Here is a 12,486-nt window from a genome sequence, read left to right on the forward strand (position 1 = left end):
CGTTTTTTCTACCCATATTTCATACCCTCTGGAATCTTTGGGATTTTCCGTACCCAATTGCCAATCTATGGGACATAGAGACGTTCGCTAGCCTTCGAATGTCGTCTGGGATCGCCGGCATCCTGGACTTTGGGGACACTTCAGGGCTGCGAACAGGGCACACGTCCTAAAAAAAGAAGTGGAGGGACTAACCAGATTAGGCAGTATGCAAGTGAAATCATGACACGTGCCATCACAGCGCATGATGTCACAACGCGTGACATTGCATGTGACATCAAAAGGAAGTGACCTCACTGGAAAAGGCATCACAAGAAGTGACATCAGATATTAAGACCTCACACATATGATTATCAGGTACATCATGAGTACATTTAAGCGCATTATGAGATTTAACAAATGAGATTTGGTGCTGGGGTTGTGCCAATAAAGTGGCGCAATCCCAACGCAAAATCTGGGCCTCAACTAATACATTTATTTGTTTAAACCCTGCCACAAATGAATTGCCAACAATGAGAAGTCTGGTAGTAGGTCTGTTATGCTTAAATGGTTGCAAAGTCTTCATTTTAAAATATTTGATTGGGTTAAGGCATTTGCTGTGAAGGTGCCCAGTAAATCTCAGGGAATAGTAATAATGGTGAGATAACTCTGGTGATTAACCTCTTCAGTGCCCATGACGAGATAGTCTCGTCATGGGCAACCCAATAAAAGCACAACATGACATCCTACTAAAAATACTTTATTAAGTTAAAAAAGAAAGTTGCTGCATTAAAATCCTTGTCCTATGTTGGAGATGAGGCAAAGGGTCGTTACAATAGAAAGTGGAGCAGAGGGGTTGCTTGACAGTTTTTACAAGGGGTATTTCTTGGCCAGGAGGCCAAAGTCCTTGTCGGTCCGGAGCAGCCAGTGGTGGTAGCTCCGGCACACATTGTAACCGATGACCTTTTCCTGGAAGAGGGTGGAGGCGCTCAGCTTGGGTGGAACCGGCACTGTTGGCAGGTGGCTACCCACCAGCTGAAGCAGAACGGCCAGGTTACTGTGCAGGCCCTGGGCCTGCGGGGCGGCGCTGCTGAGGAGATCCAGCAGGCGGGTTGCGTGGGGGTTCAGCGCCTGCTGCCAGTGCAGCACAGTGCGTAGATGGTCAGGCAGAACCCCGTAGGCGGTGTAGTTCTGTCGCAGGCGCTCTGTGTCGCTCAGACTGATCCAGGCCTCCTGGGAAATGTCGGGCGATGGTAGGCCAGGGATCGGGCGGAGAGGCGGGGTGAAGTCCGGTTGGCCAAAGGGGTCCCCTTGGCTCACCAACTGTGAAAGAAAGTAATAGGCATTATTACTGCGCATAACCCTGCAAATAACTGTATGTTTCATCAGTGCTGTATGACTACGTCTTGAACGAGCTTTACAACGGCACACTACACGTCATTTACTCTATACATCACTGAACGTACAATCTGAAAAGTTCAAATGCAGAGCTCTGCATGTAATATCCACTCAACAGCAATACATTGCACATGCAATTTGTACTCTGCAACACTTTTTTATGGATTTTGCACTGCACACCACAGTACCTTGTCTATGCAATGTATAGCACTGCTCATCTATATTGCTGCCCTGCACATGAAGCCTGCATATCTACTGCACCCCACTACTGCAATGTCCAGTACTTTCACATCCTTTACAGTGCACAACACTTTAGTGCATATGCACCTTTATTGTAAAGCATGTATTGTGAAACAAGTATGTGGTTCAGTAATTTGGTACAAGGGCCGCGATGGGAACAGGAAGTACCCCCCATTTACTTATTTTGAGGTTTCCCGTGGGCCCGGGTGGTAACTGAACACTGGAAGTGGTTGTGTGCATAGTTTTCGTTTAACAAAGTGGGCAGAGTAATAAAGACAAACCATAACATATTAACAATAAATAAAGAACCACATTGGATGATAACGCATCATGACACCTTTGGATTTAACAAATGCCTTTTTCCCAGATTCCACAGACATCCTCCTTCATCAGGGCGATGGACGATGGATGGGAACGGACGACAGCAGAGGTATCAGTCAAACAGGGGAGTTCAAAGCCACAGTATCATTGCATTAGGGGGCCTTTAGGAAGGGGCGAATTGTTGGATGGGGTGGGGAATGGAATCACACATATTGGTTGCGCTCCTGAAGCAAGCTTCCTTTTATTATTATTAATTTTTTTAATTAGTTTCCAGGAGGAGGTTGTCTGAGATTCGAAAAGAGACGGTTCCTTCAGATATGGCCAGTCGTGTGTCAGGAGTTAGGGCCATCCAGAGTATGGGCGTTTATGCAACGTGCAAGCAACTTAAACATACTTCTTGCTTCGAAGGAGCGCCGTGGGATGCTGTTGAGGATCTGAGTGATGAGGTCAAACTCTCATGTCCCTGGTATTAACATTGCAGCTCCTTGGTGCAGCCTGGGATCCCTGTCAGGGTCAGCCAGCCTCATGGAGGAACGCCTTGATACAACTTAGGAGTCTAGTCGAATACTGTGTGCCTTTGGCTATGAAATTTAGAGAATACAGAGCCTGTCAAAGGCTACACGAATCTATCTTGTTCCATCTTTAATTACTCAGTACTTAAGCACTTCGGGGTGTAGCCCTCTTAGAAGGATCTCATTTGAAAATTGAGTTGAGCTTCTGAGTTTTCTTCTGACGAAGCACACCGCAGCCTCTTGCGTCAAGAGATAACGAGAAGGTTCAAGGGAGCTGCCTGGGCTAGGCTTTGGAGGAGCAGTTCTATGAAAAGGTCCCGGAGAAACGTCTTCTGATCGTGGCATAGGGTTTGCACTCTAAAGTCTAGCAAACTCTCTTTCAAAACTATATTACACTTGCTTGAACCAGAACCGAACTGGTCTTGAAAATGCTTGTTGAGTAGGTTGACGGGTTAGGGGCGGGATGCTATTATTAGTTAGTTCTCTCTCTGGGGATCTTTGTTGTATCCTACGGCGATGTTGAGAATTTGAGAGAACACCTTGCGCCAGACTGTCCTACTTGGGGGAAAACAAATAGCAAGTTGGTGGGCACATTGCTTGCTCTGGTGCGGGTGGCGTAGTCAGCAAAGAGGATTCAGAGTTTTCTTTAGGAATAGGCTTTTTGAAGTATGGGGTTTCAAAGCAAGCAATGCCAACTTTCCTAATGTAGGGCCTGTACCAATGAACTGGTGGCTTTAGTAGTGATTTTGGCAAACCCCAAGCCCTGAGCGAAACGTTAGAAAGGGAACTTCCATTGAAGCAAACATCAAGGATGTCATTTAGGGGTCACCAGGGGTCGCAGCTGCGACCCCCGGCTTGTCCCTTGCGACCCCTGGCCCTGCCTTTGCAACCTCTGGCCTCAAAAGTGGCAAGATCAGTGCCAGGAACACAAGGGCAGCTCATCCTTATGGACATCAGTTGGGGCTTGCATTTCCTTGATTTCTGTCAATTTTTAACTACACTAATAGTAAATATTAGATTGTTCAGTATTAGTGTAATAAAGAGTGGATTACAATTGCTGGAATATGACCCTACCTCGCAGATAAGGTAAGTAAAAAATGCTTTAAAATGTATGTTATGCGCGTGCTTGAGTGTGTTTTATGTTAGAGCTAGTGTGTGTATGTGTGAATGTGTATCTATGTGTAAGTATGTGTGTGTGTGAGTGAAAGTAAAGGTAAAAGGGTGTGATGTCACTTCTGCTACCCCTGGCATTTTGGTGAACTGATGTTCATGGCAAACATCCAGGGCTGGGAGACATCTGTTACATCTCAGTCTTCACGCCGCAGTACATTTACAACGCAAACATTACAACGCAAGTCATTACAACGACTTGCACTGGATGGCGCTATACACTAAGGAATAGTATGAATTACTATTCCAAAACCTTCCCTACTGTTACGTAGGCTGGAGTTTGAATAGTAAATCATACTATTCCTAAGTCCAGCGCCCTCCAGCGGAAGTCGTTGTAAGGAATTGCGTTGTAATGCCTGCGTTGTAAATGTATTGCGGTGTAAAGACCGCGATGTAATGTCATATATTCTCCAGGGCTGCTTCCACTGAGAAGTCAGGCTGCAGGATGCTTGTGAGATTCCTCAAATGATGTGAAATATCCCGTCCCTCTTTTAAAAGAATGAGTTTATGGACAGAAACGGACCACCCAGATACTTAACAAAGAAAGTATGCAACCGACTGAGGACATTGGATTGATCTCTGGGTTTGCACTGCGCAGTAGTCTTCATTGATGTGCTTTCAGTGGGATCTCTCTCCCCACATGGAATGGAAGAGCCTGGGGAATCTGCACCAAGATGCACAGCACGTCAACTCTAGGACTCGATGGGCTGTGGACATTGACAAAAAGATATGGCACTGGTTACCTCCACGGCTCCATGGGGTCAGGGCATTGACTTGTGGTACACAATGTATCATCTCAAGAAGTATATGGGTTAAGGTTTTTGGCAGAGTAGTACACATCAGATCACTTCTAGGACTAGATGAGATAAAGCTATTTTCTCAGGGTTATTCAGTATGCCACCTCTTGCACTGGGTGGGTGGGGCATTGGCACATGGATGCACAGCATATGGCCAACAGGACGTGATGGGAGTAGCCACAATCAAGGATGTTGACAGTTCTGCCCCAGATTTATCCATGCATGCATGGCTTTTCCAATTCCCTCCAGACCATTTCGCCTGTGCTCAGGCCCCTTGGCACAGGACTGGGTACAACAAAACGAGAGAAGTAGCAGGACCTGTGAACGTACATATTCCCGGAGAAGGCTCTCTGAACGGTTCTTGTGCAGCGCCACCTGACGCTGTACCTGTTCGATCTTCTGAGCAAGGTCATGTGGCTGTGTTGACGTTAACCGTGCTGCACGTTCCACTGAAACAAAAAAGAAACAAAGAAGTTTAAAATTCTACAGCAACCGTATAAAGTTGACTGGCAGGGAGCTCATGTCACTACATTCTGGTTGAAATATTGAATATTGCATCATCGATATAGACTACTTTATTTCGTCAGTCATGGTATGTAGATCTGGCGTTTAGAATACTAAACCTAAACTTACCTAGACAATATAGTGGAATACAATATTTTCTGCTGACTATTTCTACTGTAATATAGGGACATACAACCTCCCTTGTTCCTCTCAGTTTCTGACATGTCCTACTCTCCCTCCCATTATATTCCATATGCCCATGACCTGGTGGACCACGGTGCCCGTTGCAATTCATGCAACCTCTCCACAGTAGTATCTCCTACGATGCTCATTCCTCCATCTCTGATCTTATCCTTGGACCCCCAAGCACTGTGATTAAATAAAGCCTCCTATATACAAACTGTGTTCTCCGAGATGTGCTTAATACCAAACCCAAAGCTCACCTCAGCTCCCTTCCACACGTGTGTGTTCACCAACTCAAACACGAAGATCTTTTGTGGTGGAGCTCTATATGACGCCCATCACTTCATTGTCAATCTCTTGATTATTCATCCATCCCTTATGGCTGTCTTCTCCGCACCAATTCTAAATAACTGAGATGTGGATATGACATGTTTGACTCACCATCTGCTTGGACATTCTTCCCCAAACCAGTTAAGCATCCATGTCAAATACATCTCAATGACTGGATCATCTGACATCTACTTCGCCCACTATCTTTATAATTGGATAAAAAAACATGGCCATTCGTACTTAATAACCAATCCCCCCCCCCCCGACTCCCCCCCTCCTTGATGTGCAGAGGGGCTTTTCTGTGATCCTGGCATGAAAACCACGCCTCTGCCAAAACCTTTTCTTTGCTTCACCAGCAACATCTAAGATTCACAGAAGCTATAACTTCTTCTATAATCCTGTTTTCTGAAGGCCAATCACCTTCAAAAGAGCGTACTCTGAAAGTTTCAAACCTCTAGACTAATTTGGACCACGTCGACACATACCCCTCGCGATTTCCAGACCTCTGCAGACGTCCCATGGATTTTTTTTTTTTAAATGACCAAAAAAAAGTATCTATTTTCAAAATATCAGCTCAGTATAAATGTCTCACTACAAAAATTTCGACCTTTTTTTACTATTCTAAATTTGCCTTCCTCACTTCCCACCTGATGTAGAACTGGATTGATGTATTATTCTAACTCCAACTTTAGCATATCTAGAGGCAAGTTTCTAACAGTGGGCTAAAGTGGAACCTGATTTTTGTTTGGTGGGAGATAATTTGGCAGTAGATTTCTGAGCCCATGTTTGTGCAATCCATGTTTTTCATTCTGTTTTCCCATGCCACCAGCCGCGGTTCATGCAGGAAACAGCGGAGGGGCCGGGTAAGGAGGGATTTTTAGGGATGATGCCAAAGGTAAATTAATTGTTTATTTAATTTTCCCTCTACATCGTCCCTCGAAATCCCCCCTTGCCTGGCCCCACTGCCCGACCGCTGTTACCTGCATGGACCGAGGCTGCATGCCACCCATTGTGCAAACGATGCGCATTTCACTGCCTCTCCACCAGGCTTCTTGGTGGAAGTAAAATACCAGGGGCCTTGTGCACAAGAACTAGCTCCTCGTAAAGGAGTGCATTTTTAAAACCCTTGTAGTGCAAAGGGACTTTTCACAAACAATAGCCACCCTCCTGCCGCATTAATATAAATGGGTTGGACATTATCCCAGAATTCACAGTGCACCTGCATTGTTGCCGCTTGCTCCTGCAAAGGGTGGCACACAGTGAACGCTACCCCGGGGAGAGCAGTCCCTGAGACCGCTGTCTGCTCAACGCCACACTGAACAAAAAAGTGCAAGCTGTCAAATATGGGCAGCTTGTACTTTGTAACTGGTTTTCCCCTGACCTTGACAGGCACTACCATTCCATACCGTACAAGTATAACAAGCATTTGGAATTCAATCGGTCTCGCATTAGTGAAAGTTAGAGCTATTGGCATTGCAAATGACACTGCTTTTTAGTTATGTTTATTGTTTGCAGTGGAGTGATCTTTTGACCTATCTAAAGAGATGGGAAGGAAAGGGGATGTAGAGGAAACAGTGGAAAGCAGGGCTGGTATGAGTAGTGCTTTAAAAGAAAGAGGAAAGACAGGATTTGTGCACATGTAAAGTGCTCCTCTAGTGCCGCAATTACACCACTTCATGGGACAATAGGAAGAGCACACATGGGCGAACACTTAACTGAATATTGTATGCATACTGTATTGTTAGTGACTTTGTAGATATTAAACTATAAATATTATATGTCTTTTATGTCTGTGTAAGCGCTTCACCGTCCTTTTGGAATGTGTAGGCGCTAAGAGCAGAGTTGAAGGAATGTGATGACGAAAGGGGCAGAGAGGGAGGTGGGGGGGACAGAGAGAGAGTTAGCAGGTGGCAGGGTGTAGTGAAAGCAAACAGAGGCAGCAATTCCTTTGCACAGGGTGTCTGGACGCTGGTCTACAGAGACAGCAATGGAGTGAGTCAGCCGGTCCTACCACACCCGGAGTAGTATATGATATAATAATGAGAAACTCTCTGTCACAAAATCAACCACCTGGGGCTCTCTCTTTATAATGAGCTGCATTTATATTGTAGCCAGATGTTTATTATAATTTGCTGTAATGTGGGGAAGAACACAAAACTATTAGTATTTAATTAAGTAATGAGGGGGCAGAAAAGTAAATTATGGACGGGGCGGTGACCGGCTGCCTTAACATGCAGGCTGCAGGGAGAGATGGAGACAGTGTTGTGCAGCTAAAAATGCACCAAAGTTCACTTTTACCCAGCGCATGGCGTGCAAAGTATGATAGCAGTGAGTGCCTAGAAGGTCCCAGCTCGTGCGACAGCAGGGGCTGGGGTCAGAAAAGAAGAACAAGCATTTGCAATGCAATCAGTCTCACCTTTGGGACCTTATTTGTATTTAGCTATGCAGCACATTAGCCTGGGTGCTGAAACATCTACTGTTCTTTAACATGGAGGGAAAGTAAGCACCAAACTGTGTTACACACCAAGTATGGAAACACATGGAGAGAAATATTGCCTTTCAGCGGGAAATGATATGATCCAAAGCTCCATACTGACCTCTACTGGTCATTTTCTATCAAAAAGTTAAATAGAGGCAGTTGAACAGAAAAAAGTCCCTGTTACGTCCCACATGGGGGTCCCAAAGGAACACTGCAGCAACGCGCAATAGCGCGAAGCCTGCCATGAAGGAACTGCCACTCCCATGAGCCTCGGCTGTTCCGACATCAGTGACGTCGGCACGAGCCTGAGACATTTCCGAGAAAAAGCTTCTGGGGCATCAGAGAGATGCCACTTACTATTCTATGAAGAGAGATTGCTGCGTCGAGTGGAGGCTGGTAAGGGTACTTCGTGCACCAGCTCTTCCTTTATTCCTGGGTAGCAGCAGTATGGAGGCTCTTTCTTGTTTGTGGCAGTTCGGGACTCGGTGCTGTTCTTTCATGTGCTCCGTTGGCTGAACCGACTAAGCAGTTCATTGCGGAGCAACCCGCCAGCGGAGCTCTTTCCGGATTCAAGGGTGGGAGAGACCCAACCAAGCCCTTCTGGGTTCTCCCCTTATTGAGTGAATTCATATGTTGGCAAAGAACATAACTTTGCGGGACAAGTGTACCCAGGTGCATGTTTTACTCGTTGGCGAACCGATGTCGGTTCACGCGGTAAAACACGCTCTCTGGATTTAAAGCCTGTTTAATTGAGACTTATTTGCGCATAAGAAAGGAACGTTCTGTTACCCTCCTACGACAGATCAAAGAGCAGAGTGCTCTTTTCCTTATCATTTGTTTTCATTTGTAACTGCATGAAATAACTTGTGGAGCATCTCAGCCCTCATACAAGGGGACTCTTTGTAGGAGAGCAGAAGGGAGATCCCTTTGCTTTTCTCCTTGTTGGTTTAGAATGTATCCCTTTGAGTTCGGCCACTAACCAAGACGTATTGAGAAAGTGGGCCGGAACTACTTCTCGTTTTACCTGGCATTTACACGATGGTCATTGGAATCATACTTGTTTCTTTGTGTGTCCTTTAGCAGGGGTACCGAGAGTGAGCAGGATGACGGTTCTTCTGCACCCCTGTCTCAGCCTTCAGGACTGATCCTTTAGTAGGTTAGACTGCTACCTTTGAACCCTCAGTCATTGATTATATGTGGTGTTAATAACCTACTGATTGTGATACTTTACCCGTAGATCTAGCTGAAGCACTACGACACACTCTAATTGGTTTGCTGATTTTAGAAGAAAAGGTTTTCTTTCTTTACAGGTACAGGTCCTTGAATCTTGTTATCAGCTAGGATGGGTCAGGGTAGGAAAGGAAAGACTGTACTGTTGTTTTGCTTATACCTGTCTCGTTCTCTTTACAAGTCTCCCTCCCTGCTGTCCCCTTCTTTCCCTTCCCCCGCTTGATCACTCCACGGAGTCTGTGTATACTCATTCAGACTGTGAGGGTGTTGAGAGGTGGACCATATTGAGCAACGTATGATCCAGAGGATTCCAGGCCACGACAGTCCCTAAGCGGAAGCAGAGAAGTACTAGGGCTGATCTCCAGAGCCCACAAAGTACATACACATTTAAGTGTATACTAAAGTATATAAGTATATACTGAAGTATATACACAAGAGGTCTTGAATGCTCAACCTAAAAAGCAGGGCTAATGTCTTTATCAAAGGGGTCAGTAAACCACATATATAAAGCAGACCTATAGTGTTTGACCAAAAGTTACCAATAACTATTATCAAATATATATTTTATAAATTCATAAATTACAATGTTAAAAGTGATTGTTTCAAAATACTTTTAACAAAGCATTCACACATAAAATAAACATGTCTGAGGCTTTTTAAAACATTTTTCAGGCCACAAAGTGCAGCCACAGAATTAACCACAGGGGGGCACTGCACTCTAGCTGAGGAGCATACAACTCCAGCTCCTAGTTTTTAGGTCTCGCCTGGCGTAGGCTGCGCGCATGCGCAGTCTCGCTGCCGAGATTTAATGAGATGGGGTATTTTCTGTAAGGGGCATTAAGCCCCGCCCCTCTTTTCCATTGGCTGGCGCCACCGTTTATGCTAAACGGTGGCTAGCCATTGGAAAAGAGCTCCTTGTGACATTGTTGCTCGGCTTTCTGAGCCGTACCATTTGGACGGGCTCATCCATCTTCCGTGCGTCGTGAAAGATTTCTTATCTTTATGGGGCTATGTGTTTCAAACAGATGGCCCCATAAAGATAAGAAAGCTTTCACGAGGGACGAAAGTGAAAGCGGACCGTGCTTGTCTAAAATATCTCAACATTGCTGTTGTAGTCAGTATTGCAACTGAGACTGTCCAGTAGTCCTTGAGCGCGGTGTTTTTGTACGAGACGTGGATGAATTTATTCGCCTATTTCCCGCAGTCTCAGCTCATATAGGTATGAAACGTCTTATCACAGCAAAAGCGCTTCAGGGGTTTGGCACGGAGCCTGGGCATTATACCACACATGCCGCCGTCTTATGACAGCAAAAGCGCTTCGGGGGTTGGCACGGAGCCTGGGCGCTATACCACACATGCCGCCGCTTCTACCTGACATGGCTATTGTCTACCTAGCCTAGCGGCACAAAGGCGACTTCTTGAGAAGTGCACAAGTGTGCCTGTTGCTGTGGGAATGCGGAATGAATGTTTCACCCTGTGTTTGTAAATTTGACGATTTACCTGCTTCGGGAGGGGGGCAGGTTTTGCTGCAGCCAGATGTTTGCAAGGAGGTTTTTTTTTTCTTTTTGGGGATAGTATCACAAATAAAGATGTGTGCTCTGGCGCAATGTGCACTCACCAGGGTTGTGCTTAATGTCTGCCGCTAATTCCAGGAGGGAGAGAGAGGGAGTTAGGGAGAAAGGGGGGATAGGGGGGCTAGGGAGAGATAAAGAGAGGGTGCGCTAGTGAGAGAGAGGGTGGTAGAGAGAGAGAACGGGGAAGTGTGAGGAAGGGAGAGAGGGGAAGTTAAGAGAGCAAGAGAGAGAGGGCTGGCGATAGTGAGAGAGAAAAAGCGAGAGAGAGAGAGAGAGAGAGAGAGAGAGAGAGAGAGAGAGAGATGGGTCTGTGGAAAGGTAGTGAAATAGCAACAAAGTTAGAAAGCTGCGATGACAACCTGAAACTGTGAGATAAAGAGACAGGAAGTGTGAGCAGTGGGTTCCTAAACACATTTGGGCCCCTGCATTATTGTTTTGAACAAGTTAAACACTGAGCACTACCAGTGTGTACATTTTTTGTGGGGCGCCCCCCGACAAACACTGGACGGCACCCGTACTACGTCAGAGGAGCTTAGTTAAGGGACACGAAAACACGGTACCAGCTGAAACTGGTCAGTCAAGAATGAAGGAACCAGAAGGCAGGGCGAAGGTGCAAAGTTCAAATGTCAGTGCTCAGAACTGAATGTGAGTTACAGATACACGAGATCACACGCGCGGTGGCCATGCCATCAGCCGTGTATTTATTTATATATACACCCCAAGGCTTCACGCGAGCTATTAATTCTCATGGGCATCGCGCCTGGATCGGATACCAACCGATAACTTGATTACATCACGGTGCAAACAGAAGCACTCAATGACACGCATATATCGAATGAAATCCCTTCTATGTCTGAAGTTTGAGCCTCCAGCCCAAGAAGGACTGATGGTATTAAAGAGTGTATTGTTAAGCACCTTGAACGGCTTCAGCAACACGTCCAGTGTGTGTGTATTCATTTGGTGTCCCGTGCAAGCGTGTGTGCGTGCCTGCACATGTATGTTTGTGTGTATTTGTACATGCCAGTATTTGTGTGTGTGCACGTGTGTGTGTGTGTGTGTGTGTGCTTGTTAGATTACAACTTGTAGACAGACTGGACAATATTAACTAGCACAAATATTGCATTTAGGGGTGTCCATAGAATCCATTTACACCCCCCATGTGCATGTGCATGTGCTTGTGTGTGTGTATATGCCTGTGTGATTTTTGTGATGTGTGTGTCTTTCAAACCTCATTATTCATTGTGTGTGTGTGTTTGTGTGTCTGCGCATGTGTGTGTTTCAAACCTCATTATTCATAGTGTGCGCGTCTGTGTAAACCTCAGTGTGTGTGTGTGTAAACCTCAGTGTGTGTGTGTGTGTGTGTGTGTAAACCTCAGTGTGTGTGTGTGTTTTCAAACCTCACCTCATTATTCGTAGAATAACTGTTGGGGAAAACTGCACACAAAGGCTGCATATGTCCCACTCTAATAAGATACCCCCCCAGCACTTTGCTTTACATATTTGACGGTAAATTATACACTATTCTCCCCCCTGGCACTGACACAGGAGCAACTAAAACAAACGCCTCCTTCAGAAAAAAAGAATCTATAACTACCAATAGTTACTGCCTTATTAATTTTCATAGCGCTTCAGATCCAGGGCAAGCTTCCAGGAGCTGTTAAAGTTGAGCATTTGCTTGAATGTGCATCGATTGGAAATGTCTGAAGACGTATGCAGAACAGCATTAGGGTGATATATTTGATAATAATGTGTAAACACAATTTTCAACACTC

The 12,486-nt window shown here is 45.5% G+C and overlaps 1 protein-coding gene across 1 annotated transcript in view; it reads right to left on the minus strand.

The window, feature by feature from the left end:
• Positions 1-720: 720 nt before the first annotated feature.
• Positions 721-12,486, minus strand: part of CTF1 (cardiotrophin 1) — a 163,759-nt gene continuing 151,993 nt past the window's right edge. Inside the window, exons 4-5 of the mRNA XM_085615105.1 lie at positions 4,745-4,863; positions 721-1,299 (exon numbers count right to left, since the gene is read on the minus strand). Coding sequence (XP_085471231.1) covers positions 847-1,299; positions 4,745-4,863 — 572 coding nt within the window. The 3' untranslated portion in view covers positions 721-846. The remainder of the gene's footprint in view (positions 1,300-4,744; positions 4,864-12,486) is intronic.

This window comes from Triturus cristatus, chromosome 7 (genome assembly GCF_964204655.1).
Source record: "Triturus cristatus chromosome 7, aTriCri1.1, whole genome shotgun sequence".
NCBI lineage: Eukaryota > Metazoa > Chordata > Amphibia > Caudata > Salamandridae > Triturus > Triturus cristatus.